Here is a 24,575-nt window from a genome sequence, read left to right as displayed (position 1 = left end):
GGCTCAGGAATTCTGGGAGTTGAAGTCCACGAGTCATAAAAGAGCCAAGGTTGCCTACCCCTGATCTAGGGTATCCTGCCCCTGCAAGGAATTGGACTGGTATACTGCAACTGTCATAAAGACATGCTGATTGCCATGATTGTGTAACTGTGGGGATGCTATGATGGTCATAAGCTCGAGGACCAGGGATAAGTCACCTTTTTCAGTGCCATTGTAACTTCAAAAGGTCATTAAATGGATGGCTGTAAGTTCAAGACTACCTGTACAGTAAGTAGGCAATTACCCAATGCATTGAAGCATATACTGCCCCCCAGTGGCCCACATAGGTATACATCGCCCTATAGGGACAATACCGCTATGCTTTTAAGCCATGGGATTTACTGCTCCTGGAAAATTACTTTTAATTTATTGATAGTTGGCCAATGCCCTTTTTCTTTTAACCTTTTCTCTTTAAAGGGACTTCATGTGTTCTCTTACAGAGGAAAAAAAAGCTTTAAAGAATCCAGTGTTTTCTTCTATCCATTGACAATGATCACCTGCCCACCCAGGGCTGCGTAGTTTTATTAATTCGTCTATTTGTACCACTCCTTTATTATTATTAGAAATAACTCAGCAGCAGACATACCTAATATGCTTTCCTCCTCCTGTTTTGCCCACAAGAACAATCCTGTGAGGTGGGATGGGGCTGAGAGAGAGAGAGAGAGAGGGACTGGCCCAAATTCACCCAGCCAGTTTTTCATGCCTATAGTTGACCTAGAACTCAAGGTCTCTTGGTTTCTAGGCTGGTGCCTTTTACCATTAGACCACACTGACTCTTGTAGGTCAGGTTGCTGAAGGGTTAGCTGATCATTTACAACATATGGAAGGGGGGAACACTTTATAGCTTAATAAATAATGAAATAGCTAGCCACTGGCAAGTTAAAGATGACGTTGGCCTCTAAAATTCCAGGTGAATTTTGCTCAACCGTGTTAGGTCTGCTGTGCTTTCGTTTCTCAACAGCCTCTTTATGAGCGACGTCAAAGAAGAATACATATTTGACTCAATATTATTAAGAACCCAGCGTCCTAGAAAACAGATATCTATATTAAAAATGAACCGTTTTAAGAATTTCCTTCGAATTTACTGTGTCGGCTTTTTCTGTGTGAATCTGGAGCTTATGACTTCGGCATTTCTCTGATTCTTCTTGGGGACTGACTGGTTGGTATCCAGAAGTCCTGAAGTGAGAAGTTATAAAATGTTTTAACATCTCTCAGAGGTGTTGAGTTTCCTTCCATGTCAGTCTGGTTTTCAAGCACAGCGTTAGGATTCTCTTGTTATTTACGGCTGTGATTCTCTCCCACATTCTGGGCAATTTACAAGTCTAAAAATCCAATGTTGAGTTTCTTGGATTTAGATGGTGTCACTATAGACCTCTCCCTTATTTTTACGTAAACTGAATTTTTGCTTTCGTCACCCTTTTTAATCATTTGTATTGCTCCCTATTTTATTCAGAAACACCTCCCTCCATTAATTTTGGACCTTTTTTTTGTCTGGGTAGAAATCTCCTTTCTTTTGTGTTCCTAAGGATGTCATTCTGGAAAATTATCTCCTGGCATCTCCTTGACTGCCAAGCTTTATAATCTTTAATGCTTTCCATTCAGTCTGGAACTTTCTCCTCCTCCTCTGTTTTATGGCTAAGAAATGCACTACGTTAAACCTGAGGAGTTGGTGATTCTGATCTTTGCATTGAACTTACCAACCAACAAGCAAGATAAGGAATGAGGTGCGCACGGCTGAGAACAGAAACCTTTATTGAAGCTGAGTTACAACTAGAAATAAATCCAAAGAGAAATATACAACGGCAACTTCATAACTTGCTGTCCCAGAAGGCACAGGACAACAAAACTGAAAAACATTGGATTTTAGCGGGACAAAACACAGCAGACGAGACTTAAAATTTCTGCTCTCTCAATTTAGCTGTATTGTGCTAACAGAACGACAAAAATTAAACCTGGATTCTAAGTTTAAATGTTGATGACCTGCCACAGAGGTTTCCTAGCTTCATTACCACATGGTAGCTCTGGATGCCCTCAGTCCCCTGTCCAGACCATCACACAAGTTTGCAGTTAATCAAGAGAACCTCGGAGACGGATCAGGCAGGTGAAACCATCAGGGTGCATTTTGCTCTACATCTCACTCCTCAGTCCAACACGTGTTCAGCATCTTCACTTGCTTCTAATCCTGGTTGCTCTGCATCTGTCAGGAGGCATAAAACACAGCTAGTTTTCTTAGCATAAGCAGGCAAAGCCACGGCCTTCCAAAGGCTTCTCAAAGGAGGGAGCCTGTTCAGTTATTTCGCTTGAAGTGTGACTCCACAGGGGCCGCTGAGATGATTCAGAACCTAATTAAACAAGCTAGCTCCTTTCCTGAGTGATTCCCCCAGCAGAAAAGACAAAAATGCACATATATCAGCAGGCAAGGCAGAGTGGATGCCTTCCCCTCCATCTTGGTTCTCGGCTCAGCTTCAGAATCTCGTAACTCCTAAGCAAGGTGGAGTTTAGGCATTACCTTAAACCTAATCTGATTTGATTTGGCCTTAAGGTGCATGTGTGAACCTAGACCAGGGGTAGGCAACCTTGCCTCTTTTATGACTCGTGGACTTCAACTCCCAGAATTCCTGAGCCAGCCCTGCTGAGGGGAAAGGGAGAGGTTTCCAAGCTGAGCCATGCTGGCTCAGGAATTCTGGGAGTTGAAGTCCACGAGTCATAAAAGAGCCAAGGTTGCCTACCCCTGACCTAGCCACTGTGGTTTGCAAGCACTTGATATGGCTTAGTCTTGACTTACATCTTCACTTTGTCACTTTGTTCACTCAACAAAGCGGGCTATAGCACAATGTGTGAGTCAGTAATGCAGAGACTCGGGCGTTCGGTGAAGATTTCTGAAATATTCTTTCATAAAACCAATCTATTATCTCATCCTGAAATGGAATAAGTCTGGCCACCTTTGTTCCCTTGTTCCCCTTGCAGCTAAACTTCTGCAACTCACCCTACACGAGGCTGTCTTTGAAGATTTGGAGCTGCAGCTGGTCTAAAACGATACAGCTGTATTTATATATTGTTTTATACTGTACTTTATTTATACAAGTAGTCCTTGACTTACAGCCGTTCGTTTAGTGACTGTCTGAAGTTACAACGGCACTGAAAAAAGTGACCTATGACCGTTTTTCACACCTGCAACCGTGGCAGCACTCCCGGGCATCCCCACTTGCGCGGGCAGCGGGCAAGCATGTGCACACGTGCTCCATTTGCATGAGCGGCGGGCACACATGCATGCCGCTCGTGCAAATGGAGCTGCGCACACGCACTTGGCAACTGCTCTCACAGAATCATCCCCTCTTCCCCCCCCCCGGGGACCTATTTCAATGAGCAGTTCTCAGAGGAACTACAGTTACTAAATGGATTTGTTCCAACGTTATCGAGAGCCGCAAACAGAATGATTATGGACACGGGTCACGGTTTTGTACGTGTAAATTTACCTAGGCAAGGTGATCCAGACTCAATCTCCACGTTTTTGGTCCCGTCTGGGATTCGCCCATCTTGATCACATTGTGAAGGCTCCGAAGATTCAGGAGTGACGTCTTCAATTAAAGGTCCCAGAGGTTTTGCTTCATGTTCCTTGGTCTTCTCTTGTGGTGCCAGAAGATCTTGGACAATTGGCCCAATGGTTTCTTTGGCACCAGCTTCAGGCACCGTGGGATCTTTCGAAAAAATGGCGTTTAAGACTTCCGAGGTTAGTGAGTTGTCGGAAGCGGTGACGTTTCCTTCGGTGTAGCCTCTCTGGTGGCTGGTTTCAGAAATCACTTCAATTTTGGGAGGGGATATTCGCTGGAGAGATAAAACAAATAGCATACAATGGATTTCTTTCTACAAACATATAGTCCTTGACTTACGACCACAGCTGAGCCCAAACTTTCTGTTGGTTAAAGTTGTGATGGCCGTAAACACAACAAACCCAAATATTTTCCAAATATTTTTTGTGACAGTTGTTAACCTTAGAAGAAGAAAAAAAAAATGACCTTTTTGGTGAAGATGTCTTCCTTCGATGAATCTTCACCGGGGGTATCTATGTCTTCTAAATCAGGAAGTTCCTGAAAAATATCCAAATGTGTATTGAAGAAAAATAGCTTTTCAGGAGAACGTGGTGGGTAGGGAAGGGAAATGTCATGGAACGCATGTTTTCATCCTGGCCCTCCACTTCTTTCCCATCTTTCCCCTCCTGCGGTTAAAACTTACGTCAAGGAAAAGTTTTTCTGGTCCAACCAACATAATGTGTTCAATATCTGCCAAGTCAATGCATTCAGTTCGCAGTGGCCCTTCGGTAGCGAACCTATAAACTGATTGTAAAGAAGGAGACAAAAACCTTCAGCATATCTGGTCCGGGAATCCATTAGCCTCACACCTTTAACCTGGCTGGCTGAGGAATTCTGGGAGTTGAAGTCCACAAGTCTTCAAGCTGCCAAGTTTGAAGATCCCTGCCTTACCTTTTTCAACAGATGTGAGGAGGCCAGCAGCCACGTTCAATTCCGGTTCCTGGGCTTCCTGCTGATGTGGATCTTTCTCTGATCTCCTCAACTGGTCACCCAAGATTTCCTTGGCAGCTATCGCGTCTTTGTGGGCGCCCAGAGTTTCTTTCACAAATTTCTCAATCTTCTGCTTCGTCTCCAGGGGTTCCGAAACCTCTGATGTCTCCACTCCATTTTCTGCCACGGCACCATTGCTTGAAGATGGTAGGGCCTCTAGAACGATCCAGTAACACAGGGGTAGTCAACCTTGGCTCTGTTATGACTGGTGGACTTCAACTCCCAGAATTCCTCAGCCAGCCATGCTGAGGGGAAAGGGAGAGGTTTCCAAGCTGAGCCAGGCTGGCTGAGGAATTCTGGGAGTTGAAGTCCACGAGTCATGAGGGGGCCAAAGTTTTCCCCATGCTGGCTCAGGAATTCTGGGAGTTGAAGTCCATGAGTCACGAAAGGGCCATAGTTCCCCCATGCTGGCTCAGGAATTCTGGGAGTTGAAGTCCACCAGTCATAAAAGAGCCAAGGTTGCCTACCCCTGCTCTAGGCCGCTTTATGACTGGTGGACTTCAACTCCCAGAATTCCTGAGCCAGCCACGCTGAGGGGGGAAGGGAGAGGTTTCCAAGCTGAGCCATGCTGGCTCAGGAATTCTGGGAGTTGAAGTCCACGAGTCATAAAAGAGCCAAGGTTGCCTACCTCTGGCCTAGGCCTAGGCCGCTTTATGACTGGTGGACTTCAACTCCCAGAATTCCTGAGCCAGCCACGCTGAGGGGGGAAGGGAGAGGTTTCCAAGCTGAGCCATGCTGGCTCAGGAATTCTGGGAGTTGAAGTCCACCAGTCATAAAAGAGCCAAGGTTGCCTACCCCTGCAGTAACAGATTTAAAAACAAACCCTGGGCCGGCCAGCAGGCTTCATTCTTGCATTTGTCGGGAAAAATCGCTAATAAACAGAAGGATGCTTTGTCCCGGCTTCTTTAAAGCAAGCCAAGCTGTATATTAAATAGGAACTAAATACGCAAACCCGGCTGAATTAAAACTAGCAACAAATATATTTAAGCAAGAATATTGCAATGTCTTGTGAGCTCGAGTGGTACCATCTGGGGATAATTTGTCAAGGAGAAAACGAGGGTGGCAGCATGAATGTATTGGTGCCACCCAGAGTTACTTTACAAGGGAGATGGGTAGCGTAAAAATGTAAATAAATGGAAACCTGAAGGTGTGGCCTCGGATGCCCCTGCTTAGAAAAGCCACAAACCTCCTTCGTCAACGGAGCCTCTCTCCCTTTCTTCCATCTCCTTCTGTCTTTTCCTCTCTCGGGCTTTTTCTCGAACTGCAGTGAGCGCATCAAGGCTCTCCCGTATCTTCTTCCTTTCTTTCGATTCCCACATGTCCTTTTCTCTTTTTTCAGCTTCACGCCCGCCAGCAGCCCAGGCCTCTGCACAGGCCCTGAAGGGGGAAAGCAGGATTTCCATCAGATACCCGGAGAGAGTGTGTTTCAGCCACCTATAGAACGTAGCTACATGATGCCGAATAACAGAGTTGGAAGGGACCTTGGAGGTCTTCTAGTCCAACCCCCTGCTCGGGCAGGAAACCCTGCACCATTTCAGACAAATGAATGTCCAATCTCTTCTTAAAAACCTCCAGTGTTGGAGCACCCACAACTTCTGGAGCTAATACAAAAAAGCCAATACAATTCTGGGTTCTATAAACAGAGGCATAGAATAAAGATCCCGCGAGGTATTATTACCGCTTTATAAAACCCTAGTGAGACCACATCTGGAATACTGCAGCCAGTTTTGGTCACCATATTACAAAAAAGATGTTGAGAGTTTGGAAAAAATTCAAAGAAGAGCAAGCCTCCATTTGATCTATTGTTTTTGATTTGTTTCTTAATTCTTTTTCTTGGAAACCACATCCCAAATATTTTAGCCTCCAGCCCTCTGATTATCTTTGCTGCTCTTTTCTGCACTCTTTCCAGAGTCTCAACATCTTTTTTATAATATAAGGGTGACCAAACCTGCGTGCAGTGCAGAAGAGAGGCTTCTTGGCCTGCTATGCTACCATCGCTCGTGTTATAGGAACTATCCCTATATTACCTGCATGCAAGGAGGTCTAACGGTGTGCTGCCTCTTTGGAGGAAAAGTGTATCTCCAGGTGCACCAGAAAAAAGAGTTTATCTAGGGGCTGTTATGTATGAAAAAGTCCTTTTTGTTTAGCTTCAGGGGTTTGGGGCACTGAATTTTCTAAAAATTCCTTTGTTATCACTTGATATGCAAATATGAACTGTATCTGTAGTTAGAACTAAATATTTATGAATCTTTTACTAGCGGGGCCAAGAAAACAATAATCTCCTTGCATATTTTACCTCTCCTTTGGAAAAACTGGTCTGTCGTCCAGATACGTCAGTTGTTTTAATCGGATAGTAAGTGTCCTCCTATAGTTAACTATTTTCTTAATGACTTCATTTCCCATTAGGTTCAACACACGCTGTAGAAGAAAACTGGCAGTTTTAGGAAACCATCGAATACACTTTGAGAAGTTAACTTTCAGTGACTTATTCTTACGCATTTGTCTCATTTATTTTTATGCATTTCATGCCTTTCCTAGCCATGTTATGAATGCATAATGTGCAGCTCTCAATCCCTTACTGTATATAATGTAATCCCATAGCTTGCCCTGTTTATACATACTTTTTTTATCCCATTCTTTGAAAAGCTTCACCTCTAGACATAAAAGTGAAGTCCAGCAACCAAAAATAAGACCATGTTAGCATGGGGAGATGTATCATGCGTGGGCCTGCCTCTGAAAGCATTTGGGGAACTAGCAAATTATTAAACCAGCAAGTGAAGGTCACTATCTTGAATGCTGCATGAGCAAGTTGAGCCAGCTTGGGAGGGCAGCTTTTAGTTTGTTGGGCAGGGGTCATCAAACTTGGCAACTTTCAGACGTGTGGACTTCAACTCCCAGAATTCCCCCTGCACTACAGAACGGTTAATGAAAATAAGACCATACAAAGGAAGCTCCAGGTCAATCCCTCCCTCATCCCACCCCCCACAATTATCCTTGGCCTCCTAACCTTGTGCTTTGTCCATCAAAGCAGCTCCCAAACTTTTCTGTACCCCGCACCCCTAGAACGCTTCTGATATGTTCTCGCACCCCTTACAAAAGTTCGAAATAACGGCAACGAATTATGCATATATACTATAATTTTGAAAACCCGAGTTTTCGCACCCCCTGGAATATCGTCTCGCACCCCCGGTTGGGAACCCTTGATCTAGAGCATGCTGGCTGGGGAAAGGGCTGCATATTTGCTTACCAAATCAGGCATGGTTTCCAGGATCTCTAAAATATGAGGATCATCCAGCTTATTGTGAGAGAGATCAAGTACGCAAATACTCGGGCATTCCTGCAAGTGCTGTATGTCTTCCACTGTTTGTAACATATTGTGAGCAATTTGCAGGGTGTGAAGAACTTTCAAAGAAGCTGTTGAAAAATAACAGTAGTTAGATGAAAATGCCCCTAGAGAATTTCTTCTGCAAACTGTCTGTAATGATCCTTGTGGCTGGGTTTTCTTTGCTCTTAGTAGCCTTGTATAGCCTTGCAGTTGTTAGAAAAATACTAACCATCCTGAGGTCTTGTATTCCAAGTTAATTTATATTAGAGCAAGGATAACACTCACGACTGCCAGTTTTAGACACCAGGGCAAGATAGTCAATTGAAGCACAAAAGAAATATGTAATGTGCATTGTGGCTATTTTTTAATAGAAAAAAAAAACTGTACTCAGGGTTGAACCGTGGGTCTTGCTGGCTGGGATTGAAGTCCAGCTCTCTTACAGGGACCAAGGTTGGAAACAATGGCTTTGTTTATCGAGTGAATGTAGAAACTGGAATTTGCAGGACGTAGTTAATGGCTTAGTATGTTAGGGGAAGCCAGCCAATTGTGGTTGTTTTCAAAAAGTGAAGTCAAACCATTACTGTGATGTGGGATTCAGCTCATGGTCTACGTTTAAAAAAGGGCAATTTAGATTATCTGCTGAGGAAACAGAAGGGGTGCATCAAACATCACATATTAGGTGCTTGAATTTACAAAGGCTATCAGAAACTATTGTGGCTGTTTTGCTCTGTTTTAGCACCTAGCCTGCCTATCTATCTAATCTATCTATCTATCTATCTATCTATCTATCTATCTATCTATCTATCTATCTATCTATCTATCTATCTATCTATCTATCTATCTATCTAACTATCAATCAATCATCTGTCTGTCTGTCTGTCTGTCTGTCTGTCTGTCTGTCTGTCTGTCTGTCTATCTATCTATCTATCTATCTATCTATCTATCTATCTATCTATCTATCTATCTATCTATCTATCTATCTATCCCTGACAATTCCAATGCAAAATTATACCATGTTCAAATAACAAGTCTTATTTCCTCAAAAACAGAGATGCTTACAGAGATTTTCAATGGTCTTTACGTAATTGTTGCTGAGGTTGAGAGAATCCAGTTTTTGCAAAGGTTCCAGGTTCTCAATTTTGTGGATCAAATTGAGTTGCAGATAAAGGCAACGCAGGTCTGTCTGCGCAGTCAGGTTCTCAATCTTTGTCAGGCCGTTGCATTCCAGCCATAGGCACCTTAAGCCGGTATACTCTTCCAAGTTCTCCAAACGATCAAATCCTGCAAGAATTGAAAGGCAGAGAGAACGTTAAAAAATGCTCTTTGTGAACAGAACGGATGAACGGCTAGCATGTTAGGATGGGTGAGCTGCAATGCAGCCCTCATTTGATCAGAAACCCTTCAGCTTTCCCCAAAGATTGTTTTCCCTCAAATTCCCCCATGTAAGGTTTAGGAAAGACTTCATAACGAGGGTTAAGGTTTTCTTCTCCAAGCTTGTGGGTTGGCTTCCAATTACCAGACTAGCTAATATCTTCAGTGGAGTTTAGGGGACATCATAACACAGCAAGTATTGTACATGTGGCATTACTTCAAGGCTTCCTTCCTTCCTTCCTTCCTTCCTTCCTTCCTTCCTTCCTTCCTTCCTTCCTTCCTTCCTTCCTTCTCTGCATATGTATTATTCTACTTGCTCACAATTTTTTTTTTAAATGCCCAATTATTTAAATGTACTGTAGTTTCCAGCATTTGGCTTCTCACCTTTGTAATGGAGATAGAGGGTGTCATTCAAGCTTGGGGTCACATATAACTTGTGTTGTTTGCAGAGGTCCCTCAACAGTTTTTTGGTCATTCTAAAATATTAACAAGAAGTGTGAATCCTAGGATTATTCAGAAGACAGTATAGCTTTGTTAGCCAGGAGCAGTGCACAGATGTATTTAAAATTCACTACTTGCCAATGGCACAGTGTTAAAACTTAAATTTTGCTAAAAGCCTGCATCAAAAACTTGATTTAATTCTGGCCAGGGCCAGCAAAGATATAACACTTTATCATGGTTCATTCTAACAAGTAAAATAACTGACGGAGGAAACTGTGATCAGGCTTTTGCCTCTCAACTATCCTTAATATCAATTTTTTGTTTTTCTCTTAAAAAGAGAATACCTATTACAAAAATTACTTACCTCAAGCCACATTTGTTTAATTCTGATTGTCCAGAGGGTGAATCAGTTACTGGCTTATGATTATTATTTGTCTTAATAGTCTGTTGATCCGGGTCACTCCCAGAATTATCTCTTTTCGGTGGTGCTTGAACATTAAACATGACAAGTAAACACGCTTCAGAATTAAACATTCTTCAGATTCGAATGATTCAGTTTTACAATGAAAACTAAAATTCAGTCTAGAATCCAAAGATGGTAGAAAGCAAAGATGGTAAAACATACGGTACGTAGGATAATGTAATTGGTATATCATCCTGAATTTCTTGGTGAAAAGTGACGTGAACATACTTTCATTTTTTTTTAAAGAACGTACAGTACATTGCGTCAGGCTATCTCCTGTTCTTGCTATATAAATGCAGTTTCTGTTTTTTAGTAGGAGCCAGATGTGTAGAAATTAAGTAGGAAAGAATCTGCATTGCATACCAGCTGTATGTTCATGCAAATCAATCTGAGTTTTTACATTATCTAGAGACTGTGACTGTGCATGCAATCAGACTATGCCATAATGCACCTTATTCCTTACAACATGTGGTTTAGTCAACAAAACTTGGTTAAACATGTGTGATATATCTAACATGGGGGAGCAGTGGCTAAGGGTTTAAAGACGCCCACCAAGCAATTCAAAAGCATGCAAACGCGAGTAGATTAATAGGTACCACTTTAGTGGGAAGGAACAGTGTTCTGTATTCCTTGGCAGATAGTCATGCTGGCCAAATGGCCACAGAAATGTCTTCAGACAACGCTGGCTCCCTTGGCTAAGAAATGCCGATAAACACTGCCCCTAGAGTTGGAAATGACTGGATATAGGGGAAACCTTTACCTTTATACCTAACATAGGAACCCAGCCTAGATTTGTCAAGTCTTGGGAACCAAAAGGGGAAGGCTGCTATATTGTGCTAGCCATGGTAGAAAACAGAATACCGGACCAATCTTACCTCTTAAAAGTGCTTGTTAGGTTGTAATGGAACAGACTGAACAAGAACGAATGGAAGAAATTACCTGGTTCTCCGTTGCTATACTCAACATCATCAGTTTTCAGTTTTTGATGCTCACAGCTAATGGCCCTTTCTACCCCTTCCTCTCCTTCAGGCAGTTGAGGCTTTTCTTCTAAGAGTTGGAGAGACAGAGACAGAGTCAGCGAAGTGCAGGTGTGGAATTATGCTGGCATCACTATAAAAGAGCTGAGTGCCCCAGAATATTTTTGAGGCTGCTTCGCATCAGGTGAGTCAATTTCCGTAGGAATCAAGACTCATGCAATAATGCAGGTCTGCATTAGCTGCCTGTGAGGCTATTGCCTCTTAGAGCATGAATTGAAGGAACTTTTAAAAAATGAACTTGCAAACAAGAACTGAAAAGGAGCCTGAAATGGCTAGAAAATGGGGGAAAAAACTGGGTCAAGCAGTTATATTTTGTTCACTTCTCCATGCTTCTATGACTGAGAAATAAAGCAAGGGGCATGTTTATGGTACAGGTTGTTTTTAAATTACAACCAGTCACTTTATGACCGTTTGAAGTTCGAACAGCCTCAGAATGGGCGCTTTATAGTCTGCAAAGAACTTCAAAGATGTGGTGTCGCATAGTAAGCCAGGGAGAAGTAAACTAAATTATAGCTGATCATATGTAAATAAGACTCAATCATTCAGGCCAAAAGTATCTAGAATGATTAAATCGTGGCAACTGGTCCAAAGTTTATTAAAACCTGAGATGTTTTGCTACTCATCCAGGTAAATTCTTCAGTCAAAATGGAATTTTTTTTGAGCTATAGCTTATCATGCATCACTAAAGTTATTTTAGCACCTCTAGTAGCTTTTTAGGTGCTTTAGGAACCAATTGTAATGAAATAGGAAGCAATTAGAGAGCAACATTTCAGACAACAATGATTGCAAGTTAGCCAATATACTTTATCAATACTTCATGGTCAAAACTAGCATTTATATCCCCTCTTTTCTTGGATCCGCTACCTGCTTTAATTAAGCCGTCCCCATTGCTAGAAGGGCTGCCTTCCTGCTCACAGTTTTTTATTTCTTGGTCATTTCCCTCTGTTGCAACAGCCTCTCCTAATCCAGATTTTTCACTGGGTGGGTGCATCTTCAAATTTGTCACCTAGAACAGAAGACCAGGCATTTATAATAGGCTTTACGGGTAGTCCTCAACTTACAACATTTTGTTTCGTGACTGTTCGAAGTTAAAAAGCAGTGAAAAAGGTGACTTATGACCGTTGCAGCATCCCCAGGGTCACATGATCAAAATTCAGAGGCTTGGCAACTGACTCGTATTTATGACGGTCGCAGCGTCACGCGGTCCCCCTTTTGCAACCTTTTGACGAGCAAAGTCAATGGGGAAGCCGGGTTCACTTTACAACCGGGTTACTAACTTAACAACTGCAAGTGATTCACTTAACAAACGTGACAAAAAAAGATTGTAAAAGATTGCAAAACTTACTTACCAGTCTCTTTTAGCAACATAAATTTGGGGCTCAACTGTAGTCGTAAGCCAAGGACTATTTTATATTGTTCTGTCGTGCATTCAACGCCTTGAAGCACAGTTTTAAATTACAGTTCACTTCACAGTATTTTGCTCTATAAGCGTGAGCAAGTGTGCTCTGAAAAAACTATTTTAGTAAAAACTATGAATAAAGATGTCTTCTATTTAGAGTTCTGCTGGAAGGAAGACTGGCACAAAACCTCTCATCCAGAGTGGATTTAAGCTTCTGAGTCAGGGAACACCCGTGTCTTGTCAATATTCAATATTTATTGTGATTTTTATTATTGCCTGTTCACCGCCCTGAGTCCTGTAAGGAAGATAGGGCGGTATATAAATTTAAATAGTAAATAAATTAATAAATAAATAAATTCAGCGATGGTTGCACAGCTGTTGCATTTATACTTCTGTGAATGAATGTTAGCATTCTGGAGCACTCAAACCACCACAATTTTTCATGATTAATACATTTTATACAGGTAGTCCTCGGCTTAACGACCACAACTGACCCCGAAATTTCTGTTGTTAAGGGAGACACTGAAGTGAATCCTGCCCCATTTTGCAACCTTTCTTGCCACCGGTTGTTAAGTGAGTCGCTGCAGTTGGTAAGCTAGTAACACGGCTGTGAAGTGAATCCGGCTTCCCCCACTGATTCTGTTTGTCAGCAGGTCGCAAAAGGGGGATCACGCAAGCCCCGGGGTCACTGCGACCGTCATAACTACGAGTCAATTGCCAGCTGTCCTGAATTTTGATCACGTGACCATGGGGGGGAGGGGGAAATGCAGCGATGGTCATAAGTACGAATCGATTGCCAAGCAGCTGATTTTGATCACGTGATCGCGGGGAGGCTACACAAGTGGCGTGAAGAACAGTCACGGGTCACTTTTTTTTCAGTGCCGTCGAAACTCGGAGCGGTCACTAAACGAGCCGTCGTAAGTCGAGAACCACCAATATTCAACTCGTGATCGGTTACAGTGTGTGAAGGCTACTGATAACCATGCGCCCCCGCCGCCTCACTCTCTCCTCAGCGGGCCCCGCTTCCTCCCGCAGCGAGAAGCGGAGAGCGACCCTTCGCCTCCGGCCGCCGCCGCCGCCGCCTTTCCCGGCTCCAACGGCTCTCTCGGCCAACGGCTTCCCCGTTGCCCTGGCGACGACGCACCACGCACGCCTCCGCGCACGCGCCCCCAGGCCAGCTGTCTCTCTCGCTAAGCCCCGCCTCCCTTTCCGATTGGCGATGCCGGATGTCTCTTGCTTCCAGTCGCGGGCGCTCCAAAACCGAGACAATAGAGGTACGAAAAGGGAAGATTCGCGTCGCGCGGTTTCAAAACCATATTGCGGGTTCACGTATCGGAAAGCAAATCAGCAAACCTCAGGGGAAAAGAGCAAGATTTATGATCGTCAGGATGGCCAAGCCTTTCTCCCTAATTTGAATTGTAAAAGAAAAACTTTCCAGATTGTTCTAACGGAAGGACTTCTTCTCACGAGGAGTGTAGTGTAACTCTCTCACTGAACCAGATATAAATCTCCTGGAAGATAGGTATAGTAGCGTCGCTGTAAATGGCTAAAGCCCCTCCTCCAAAGTAATTCTTGACAGTATTCGATTGTTTAATATATTTAAATGTTTTTTTTAAAAAGAGTCACCCCAGGAAAAGCGTCTTTAAATTCTGTGCTGATTTTTATTACACCGCGTTCAGGACCTGGGAGCTGGACATTTGGAGGAGGAGAAAGGGTCCTAAGGTTACATGGAAAAAATGGCTTGTGCATCCTACGGAATTGGATTCAGGAACCATTACATTAGCCGGCCCCTTTCCAAACTCCACCTTCCGAGTTTTTCTGCTAGCTAGAAGGCAACCTAGGCTAAAAGAAAGGGGTTTGGATTTGGATTAGGGGGAAGTTGCAACCTTGCAGATGTTATATTGTGATGCAAAGGCTACCTGCATCAGAGAACACCTGGTAAGATTAAATCAGAGGAAAAAAATATGGGGGATTTGCCGTTTTGTCTCTTTGCTTTTTAAAAGCAACGACCGATGAGTCTGGCTATTTCTGCACCCTATTTAGCTGCCTATCTGAGATGGGAGGCTATACAAATACGATTAATCAATAGATTATTTTTTTTAAAAAAAATCATGTTTGCCAGGTCGGAGTAGAATAGTGATGCCTGCTGCAATTTGAAAATCTCAATTTCTGGGTGATGTCTGAACCCCCGAGGATTAAAAGCAAAAATGCATGGTTTAAAAATAATTATGGGTGTGGTGTTCTTGCTGTAAAACCCAATGGCCACTGAATGGAGTGAGTCTGATTTTTGAATATATGGAGCTGAATCAGCCAGGTTTAGCTTGATTCAGCGGTGGGAAAGATGGGGAGGGCCAGGCTGGAAAGTTCAGTTGAGGGGGGAAAAAACCAACCCCTTTTGAAGAGATTCTATCTTAATTGGCTTGCCCTTAATCTGCCTAGGAATTTGTTCTTGCTGTTCTCTAGATGATGCTTATGCCATGCCTTGCAATAACGGTGTGTCTTTAAAATCGATGTGGTTTGTCTATGGAGGTTCTCGGTCATCCAGGTCCTGGTTGTCCCAAAGGGGCTTTTTTTTCAAGCAGCAACTGGACTTTCTTGTTTTTCTTTGAAGATGTTTCGCTTCTCATCCAAGAAGCTTCTTCAGCTCTGACTGGATGGTGGGGAATGGAAGGATTTATATGCTTGTTGAAAGCTGGCTGTGTGTCCAATTACTCTTAGCCAATAAAAAATTCTATTCTGTTCTGTTCTATTCTACCCATTCCATTCTATTTTCTATTCTAATTCTGTTCTATTCTATTTTCAAATGGACATCACGTGACCCTGGGATAGTGCAACTATCCTAAATATATGCCAGTTGCCAAGAGCCCAAATCTGGATCCTGTGACTGTGGAGATCCTGCCACAATGGTTAAGCGTGAGGACTGGTTATAAGTCACTATTTTTCAGTGTCATCGTAACTTGGTTGCTAAGCGAGTGATTGTGAGTTGAGGACTCCCTGCACCTCACATGAATTCATCCTCACTGATATCTCTCGTATTTTTTCCCCCCTTTCAAGATACCTGGTTGCTATGGCTGCGGTGGACAGCTTCTCCCTGTTGATGCAGGAGATCGGACGGTCCTACCATTACTGTGTAGAGATGTTGGCGGTTGTGGGCGCTTTCTACGCAAGCAAGGTGTGCGTCACGGTTTTGAGTGACACCTACGTGCTGATCAGGGTGCATTTTGTTCCACGGATCTTTGGCCGGCCTGACTTAAGCAAGCGATATGGAAAATGGGCTGTGGTCACAGGTAAGGAACGCCCGATGGCTTTACATGCCATCTCTCCATCGGAGTTAAAAGGATGTACAAGAGTCCTGGTGTTAATCTACAACTAGGCCTCTGCTTTCAGATTTTCCACTCTGCGTAGGTACAGGCTAGTGCAGGGGTAGGCAACCGTGACTCTTTGATGACGCGTGGACTTCAACTCCCAGAATTCCTGAGCCAGCCACGCTGAGGGGAAAAGGAGAGGTTTCCAAGCTCAGCCATGCTGGCTCAGGAATTCTGGGAGTTGAAGTCCACATGTCATAAAAGAGCCAACGTTGCCTATCCCTGGGCTAGTGTTTCTCAACCTGGGTGACTTTAAGACTTGTGGACTTCAATTCCCAGAATTTCCAGGCAGCTAAGCTAACCATTAGCTGCTGGAGGCACTGGAGTCATTGGCTGAAATACTCTGATGTCACAGAAGGATACTGGACATTCCAAGTACAGGAAGTCCTCAACTTACAACCACTTGTTTAGTGACCATTTGAAGTTACAACTTTGGCACTGAAAAAAGCATCCCTAATCTGGATGCTTGGCAACCGGTTCATATTTATGTCGGTTTCAGTGTCCTGGGGTCATGTGATCCTGACAGGCAAAGTCAAAGGGGAAGCCGGATTCACTTTACAACGGCGTTACTAATTTAAGAATTGCAGCGATTCGCTTAACAACTCTGGGAAGAAAGGTTGTAAAATGGGGGCAAAATTGTTTTAACAACTGTCTCACTTAGCAGCAGAAATTTTGGGCTCAGCTCTGTTGTAGCTGAAATGTGGAATGCCAGAAAAAGGCTGGCTGGGGAATTCTGGGAATTGAAGTCTTCCAAGTTGCCAGGGTTGAAAAACACTGGTAGATGTTGGTTGGTTTGGGTTATCGATTGATCCTTCTTGGCAAGAGGATCTCCTGTCTCCTCCTCTGCCTTCTGCCTCCTTTTCTTTGCTGGGTTGACTCTGCGGCCCATGAGCCTCTGCTTCCTTGCAGGAGGAACCTCAGGCATCGGCCTTTCCTACGCCAGAGAGTTGGCCAATTATGGAGTCGACCTCATCATGATTAGCCGGAACCGGGAAGAATTAGAAGCTGCCGCTAAAGAGATCGTGGAGACTTACAACATCAGCACCTTGACGGTCGTAACGGATTTTAGCAAGGGCCGTGAGGCCTATCCGGTCATCAAGAAGGCTCTGGAAGGCAAAGAGATTGGCGTCTTAGTGAACAACGTTGGGGTGCTCAGCCCTCTGCCCGATTCCTTCACCAGTTTGACAGAGTCTCAGGTTTGGGAGTTCATCAATGTAAATATTGGAGCTGCCAACATGATGGCACACTTGGTGTTGCCGGGCATGGTGCAGAGGAAGAAGGGGGCCATTGTCAACGTTTCTTCTCTCAGCTGCTGCAATCCCTGTCCCCGGTACACAGCGTATTCGGCCTCCAAGGTATATGTCGACAGGGGAAAAGGATGTCTGTGGGTGTTGATTTCCTAACCGGACTGAGGAGGGCACATGAGGTGGTTGCTCCCTCATCTTATCCTTTTAGTACAATTTGCCTATCAAGTCGGTACTAAAAGGAGAGCAATCGTAGGAGAAGAGAAGGCAGAGCTGGTGAGGGTGGAGTTAAGCATGTCAGCAGCCTAGAGTCGTTACGTTCCACAAATGGTCTAGGGGAGTCAAGCTGTGTTCCACCCTCACCCTTGGCCCCCTCCTATATGGTCTAAACTCAGAGTTTCATTTCTTTCCTCCCCATCCTTTATTCTCCGCAGACTTACCTGGATCACTTCAGCAGATCACTTCACTATGAATATGCCTCCCAGGGCATTTTCATTCAGAGCTTAATTCCGTTCTTCGTTTGCACCAACGTGACAACGCTAAGTAGCACCCTCTCCAAAATGAGCTTTTTTGTGCCTTCGCCTGATGAGTATGTCCGTCACGCAGTCACCACCCTCGGTGTCTCCCGAAGAACGACAGGATACTGGCCACATACGCTCCTGGTAAGAATGCTTTTTTCCATAGCTTCTTTACATTTTGTCTTCCCGTCGCCAGAAATAGCCGATCCAAGATTGGGCAGGAGTTTAAAACGTGAGCTAAGCAGCTTTTTCTTACACGAGATTCCCTGAGAGATTGGAAAAAATAAAAATAACCCAGCACGTTTTGAACTTAGCCCACACCACACAATGTTAGCTAGCCTTTGTGTTGCCGGGAATTTGTACCCACCCCCAACTCAACTGCCAGCCTGTTGCTTTATATTGCAGCAAAATGTGGATTGTGTAAGTTAGAGATGAATTGCATTGTGAAGTTTTTGTATGTGTTGCCATATTTATGCAAGGGTTTCCTGAAGAAATGTTCCATTTTCCAACTGTTAGGAAATTCCTCCTTAGTTCTAGATTGCTTCTCTCTTTGATCAGTTTTTATCCATTGCTTCTTGTCCTGCCTTCAGGCACTTTGGAGAATAGGTTGACCCCCTCTTCTTTGTGGCAGCCCTTCAAATATTGGAAGACCGCTATCAGGTCAACCCTAGTCTTTCTCTTTGTTAAACTAAACATTCCCAGTTTCTGCAACTGTTCTTCATATGTTTAAGCCTTTAGTTGCTTAGGTCTTGCTTTATTTTACTGTTCAAGGTCTATAAAAGTTTCTACCTTTTCCTTTTGAAAAATAAGGAATAGGAAAATGTGGAATGGAGACAAATTCTGAACCATTTTGGATTTTAATTTATTTGACTATGGTAAACAGAATTATTGTTAACACTTTAGTTGTAGAAGAAGTTGTCTTATGAATTCTTTTGTGTGAAAACAAAAGCCCTTCTTTTATCTTACAGATGATTTTAGCAAGGTTTGTCCCTGAATGGTTCTGGGCTTGGCTGGTACCCAGAATAAAATACTGCCAGAAGTCACTTTGAAAAAAATGTCTGTGAAGATCTTGCCTTGAGCACCAATAACATCTTGAAGTTTAGACTGACTGTAGCTACAAAATCCTGACTTCTTCACACGGATTCTTTTCTGCTTGCATTATTTGTTTGAAATCATGTATTTGAGACTTGAAGGAAGTTTAGCTTGGACGTAGCTGAAAGAAGACACTTGAAACAAACTTTTAGTAAGCTGGCATAATATTCTCCAGCCTGAGGCATCACTTATGTAGAATTCTTCATGGTTCCTCAGTAAAAGACGCAAGAAACCTGTCTGGATGATGGAGCAATTGAATTGTTGAAGAACTTGGGTTCCAGAAGAGCAAAAAGAAAAAAATATCTGCCAATAGGGCATTGTAGATCAACTTTCTCCAACACTCATCAACCCCAATTGAATTATCTCTGATGGAAGTTTGATGCAACATTACCCTTGAAGGTACCCCAAGATATAACTGTTCAACAGAGATGTCCTTCTTCAAATCAGTGCAGTCTTGTGCTGTATCAGGATGTTGTTGAATGTATGATGTCTACAACCATCCTTCGGAGTGGACAGTGCTGTGATAGATGTTAGGATCTCAACTGACATGGCTGTCTCATGGGGATGTTGGAGATAGGGTGGCCCAGAGTCCTTGACTTTTCAGCCTCACAACCAATTTCCCAAACTGCCTTGCTCCAGAGGTATTAGATTCCTTCTCTTCTTATCCTATGCCAGCCTAGTAATCCTGCTGGCTGGGAGGGAAGAGAGTGGTCCTCCAGTGTATCTAAAGTGGGTTAATTGACCAGTTGTAGGAGGCTCCTGAACAATTTGACTTGAGCAACAATTAGGCTTAATTTCTGTGAAATATGGGTCTTCCCCCCAGGCAGGGTGGCTGATGAACTGCTGGTGGCGTCTTTTGAATTCAATGTGATTTCAGAGGAATCAGGGCACGGTAATTTTCAGATCCTGAGGTAAGACAGGTAACCAAAGTGGAGGGAGCCCCTAACTCCGCTTTTTGTATCCTTAGAGACTATCGAACAAGGATTGGTAAAAACAAACAGCTCTGTTTCCCAACATTTTGGAGACAGGAGATACAGGAATGAAAACTGTAGAGTGATATAAAAGTAAAGCAGTTAATAAGTGCCGTAAACAGGGCTAGCAGCCGTAGACCTGGTTGGTGTACCCTGTTTAGCCCTGATTTGTGAACCATGGTTTGGTGAGTAAACCCACTTGCATGGGATCACACAGCATCAAAAGCCATAAACCATGGGGGACGAACTCTTTACTTAATATTCTAAAACAAAGGCAAATATGCCACATTATGGGCTGGTTATTAGACGAACAACTAGCTCTCAAGATTTTGAGTGATCTAGCCCTATGAATAAATTCATACTTCCCCCCCTTTCAACTAGCAATTTGCTGGCTGTGCAAAGCTATTTAAAAAGATAAGTCAGATGTTACTTAGTACTTTCTACCATATATTATACCTGGAGTTATAGTCATGATATCAAACTGAAGTGGATCATCTTTTTTTCTTTTAGAGTCTTAGCCACAACGTCAAGTGGCTTGAACTGATGTGTGTTTGCTCTAGTAAAGGCTTACTCGTAAGGAAATATTTGTGGTTCTTGTTTATATATATATATATATATATATATATAAACTGTATTCTGTTTCCATTAGGACTGGCAATCACAACAGCTAATAGAAATAAAATAGGCGCTAAACCATAGAGTTTAAAACATAGCAACAGAGTAGTTAAGAATACAAAAGAGAAAATATACAATAAATGAATTTACATGGCAGAAAGATGTATGAATACAAATGTTTTCTGCATTTTGGACAGAAGGGCAAAATACAGAACAATTTTAATATTTAAATATCTAACACTCCTGAGCATCTTTATTCTGGACAAAATAAATGCTCGTAGAGTACAGTAGAGGAGAATAGAGTAGAACAGGAAGAACAATAAAATCATAGGGCTGAAAGGGACCTTGGAGGCCGTCTAGTCCAACCCCCTGCTCAAGCAGGAGACCCTATAACATTTCAGGTAAATAATTGTCCAATTTCGTCTTAAAAACTCCTAGTGCAATAATACGCATCTTGCTGGTATAAATGTTTATTATATAGATCCAGAATAATCATATAGAATAACAGGTCACATGGCAGAGCATAAATTCCAATATTCACAGCTGCTGCGGGGAAATTCATATATAACTAAACTTAGCTTTTTATCAAGTTGGATACTATGCATTTAAGGGGCTTCCAACTTGCAATTCCTATTCTTCACAGCAACGCCGCTGAAACGTGCTGGGAGTTGTAGTCCACACCAAAGGGGCGTCCCGGTTTGGGGACGGCTGCCGGGAGCCCCCGACTTGCCTTTCAAGACTACACGACCCACAAGGCCTAGCGGCGTCCGCGGGCCGGCCGCCCTGGGGCACGCGCAGCACTCTCTGAAAAGGCTCACGCGGCCACCGTCCGTTGGCTCGAACGCAACTCCGCCTGCGCTCTGGGAAATGTAGTTCCTGCGGCCGGCCAGTTCTTCGTGGGGGGAACGGCGCCAGGACTACCCGTCCCAGAAGGCGCCGCGCTTCGCCGTCGCCCGTTTTTTCATGGAAGGAGTTTCTCCGACGCTGCTGGGACCGAGCTGAGGGGAACCGCGCTCGCCCCGGAGCTCGTCGCGCGAAGCCTGAGGCCCCGAAGCGCTGAGGCGGCGGTGAGTCGGAGCGGGCCACGGGGAGGGAGCGGGCCTGCCCTTCAGGCCCCGCTTGGACTTCGCGGCCCGGTTCCGCTCGGCCGGCGGTTGCGGGGGTCCCCCGTCAGGACTTCGGAAGGGGGCCGGGACTGCAGGTTCGTCCTCGACTTACGACCGGAATTTCTGTGGCTCCGTGAAACGTTTCGCTGAGTTTTGCCCCGTTTTACGACCGCTTTCCTGGCCGCGGTTGTTAAGTTAGTCCCGCGGTCGTTAAGTGAACGGGAAGATTGCAAAAGGGGAATTGCCTGACCCCCCCCCCGGGACACTGCGACCGTCGTAAGTACGAGTCAGTTGCCAGGCGGATGTTGATCACGTGACCAGGGGGGGAAAAAAATGCTGCAACGGTCGTTAAGTGTGAATGACGGTCATGAGCAGGTAGGGTTGCCAGGTCTGCTTCCAAAAATTAGCGGACAAGCGGGGGGGGGGGGTTAAGTAGTAAAAAAAAGTAGACTGTACAGCTTTAGATTACATACCATTTCATCCTAAAGCTTTTGAATAATAAAAAAATGTCCACTATTTTGTGGAAAAAAATAGTGAACATAATGTGAAAAAAGTGGACTGTCCACTCAAATAGTGGACACCTGGCAACCCTAAAAGTTGCTAAGTTTGAAGACTCCTGGTTTAGTGGAAGCGGGGAAACATAGGATCAAATACCCACTTAGCAGCTCAATAACTATGCTGGAATACCTGGAGGTAAATACCTGGAGCAAAGCTGGCTGAGGAATTCTGGGAGTTGAAGTCCATATCTTTTCAAGTTGCCAAGGTTGAGAAATAGGGTTGCCAGGTCTGCTTCCAAAAAATAGCGGACAAGCGGGGGGTGGGGGTTTTAAGTAGTTAAAAAAAAGTAGACTACAGCTTTAGATTACGTACCATTTCATCCTAAAGCTTTTGAATAAAAAAAAATGTCCACTATTTTGTGAAAAAAAATAGTGAACATAATGTGAAAAAAGTGGACTGTCCACTCAAATAGCGGACACCTGGCAACCCTATGAGCAAGGGGGGGTCTTCAAACTCGGCCCTTTTAGGACTCGTGGACTTCAACTCCCAGAATTCCTCAGCCAGCTTGTCTGGCTGAGGAATTCTGGGAGTTGAAGTCCACGAGTCCTAAAAGGGCCAAGTTTGAAGACCTCCTGGTATGGAAAACAGAAGAAAGTTAAAACAGAGGCATAGTTTACTTACAAAGTATGTAAATGCAAGTTGCATAACCACCTCGTAAGAAAAACTTATGCCTTTCTTTTATGTCTGTGAAGCTGCACCCGGTGACTGAAGGAATGCCATTATTGTTCTTATTGTACAAAAGAGACGATAACGAAGGTGAAGTTAAGGGAATCGGTTTGTCAAATGTATTAAGACAACTGGCAAAATTTGGACGGGGAGGGCGTGAAAAAGTAAAAACATTTGCAGTGCACCTTTACAGATGTTTGTCTTTGAGCAAGTCCTGGAGAAAAAGCTTACTGCAAGATTTGATGATTTAGAGCAGGGGGTCTTCAAACTTGGGCCCTTTTATGACTCCTGGACTTCAACTCCCAGAATTCCCCAGCCAGCTTTGTCCACAAGTCCTAAAAGGGCCAAGTTTGAAGACCCCTGCTCATGAGCGACTTAGGAAATAGAACAAGGTTACGTTCAAATAGATAAAATACGTACTTTTGGATATTAGGTTTTGTTATGAATTGAGACAAGGGAAATCTTGGTTACCTAAGGTTTGAAAATGATAAACGTGAAAGGTTACATTGGAATATTGGTGAGAAATTAAAAATTGGGTAAAAATTAATAACAGGATATGGATTGTTTATGAAGATTGAATGTAATTAAGATACGTATAAGCTAAAAATGTATTGATAAATGTTATAGTGATGTTTTTATTGAGTTGATATAATAAGAACTGTACTAGCTTGAATACGAGACAATGAATGTTAAGGGAAAAAGAGAAGAAATACTTTATGTTGCAACTTGAGATTTGTACTAAGGATTTTGTTATCAAACTATTGATTAGCCCAGTCACCACGTTGCTTTTTAAATAAATGTAGAATTGGAAAATTAATAAAATATTATTTAAAAAAAAGGGACCAAGTTTGAAGACCCCTGATTTAGAGCAAGCATGTCATAAACTGAACTGGCCTGGGTCCCGCCAGATGGGACCCACAACCTTCCTTGCCTCCTCACTCTAGTGGGTGGAGTGGGTGTAGATGTCTTATAATCCTACTTTTTATTTCTGCTCTTTTTGTGGGATGGTAGGCTGGACTGTAGACTTGGCTTCTTGGCTATTGTTTACCACTTTCCTTTCCTCTAACCTCTCCTTGTTAGTGAACCTATTTTTGACATCACCTTTGGCCCGTCCTGCTAAGTTGCATATTTCACTGGCAAGATTTATGCAGCCACTGTGTAAATAGCTTCAAGCCAGTTTCTGAGTCACCTGTCCAAAGTAAATAAGTTATAGCTATTTGAAGCTCTTTTCCGTTGAGAATATCCTGATCTAATTCCTGTAGTACTTCTTATCCAGTTCAGGTGAAAAAGCACGTTGCAGCTGCTTCAATACAGGTAGTTCTCAACTTACAAACATTCGCGGCAAATATCTGATGCTCGGGTGTAGGATGAGGGCGACGGTTCATTCTCCGAGCTTGTGGGTTGGTTTCCGAGCCTTTCGTTACCAGGCTAGGTAACATCTTCAGGATAGTTTAGGGCATGGGTGTCAAACTCGCCGCGTCACATGTTGCAATGGTTTAGGGGATGTTAGTGTTTTTCTGTTTATAAGAGCTTTAGGTATGGGCGTGTCAAGTGAGGGTCTTGTGATGGGTCAGTTGTGACAGAGAGTGATTGGCCCAAGATCACCAAGCTGACTTTGTGCCCAAGGCAGGACTAGAACTCACGGTTTTCCAGTTTCTAGCCTGGTACTGTTATCCACTTCACCAAACTGACCCTGTTTGGCCTTGTAGTTTACCTGCAACCAATGGAATGTGTGAGGCAGTCACAATCTTGTTTTTACAGTCCTTATTCCCAGTGCCCTTCCAC

At 43.5% G+C, this 24,575-nt stretch overlaps 2 protein-coding genes across 2 annotated transcripts; one reads left to right on the top strand and one right to left on the bottom strand.

The window, feature by feature from the left end:
* Positions 1-1,783: 1,783 nt before the first annotated feature.
* Positions 1,784-12,256, bottom strand: DNAAF1 (dynein axonemal assembly factor 1). Its single transcript, XM_015822949.1, has 13 exons — positions 12,121-12,256; positions 11,159-11,266; positions 10,121-10,244; positions 9,700-9,791; positions 9,004-9,225; positions 7,867-8,033; positions 6,916-7,037; positions 5,806-5,996; positions 4,521-4,775; positions 4,273-4,373; positions 4,056-4,127; positions 3,516-3,864; positions 1,784-2,236 (listed from the first exon to the last, which is right to left on the bottom strand). Exons 1-13 carry the CDS (start codon positions 12,245-12,247, stop codon positions 2,181-2,183), a joined length of 1,986 nt encoding a protein of 661 aa, XP_015678435.1. The 5' UTR covers positions 12,248-12,256; the 3' UTR covers positions 1,784-2,180.
* Positions 12,257-15,714: 3,458 nt separating this feature from the next.
* HSDL1 (hydroxysteroid dehydrogenase like 1) lies at positions 15,715-20,427 on the top strand. The gene is made up of 4 exons (XM_015822958.2): positions 15,715-15,942; positions 16,930-17,375; positions 17,699-17,926; positions 18,751-20,427. Exons 1-4 carry the CDS (start codon positions 15,723-15,725, stop codon positions 18,829-18,831), a joined length of 975 nt encoding a protein of 324 aa, XP_015678444.1. The 5' UTR covers positions 15,715-15,722; the 3' UTR covers positions 18,832-20,427.
* The last annotated feature ends 4,148 nt before the right edge of the window (positions 20,428-24,575 follow it).

Source organism: Protobothrops mucrosquamatus, unplaced genomic scaffold, assembly GCF_001527695.2.
Source record: "Protobothrops mucrosquamatus isolate PMUCROS unplaced genomic scaffold, P.Mucros_1.0 scaffold1729, whole genome shotgun sequence".
Lineage (NCBI taxonomy): Eukaryota > Metazoa > Chordata > Lepidosauria > Squamata > Viperidae > Protobothrops > Protobothrops mucrosquamatus.
This window is presented reverse-complemented; position numbering and strand designations above follow the sequence as displayed.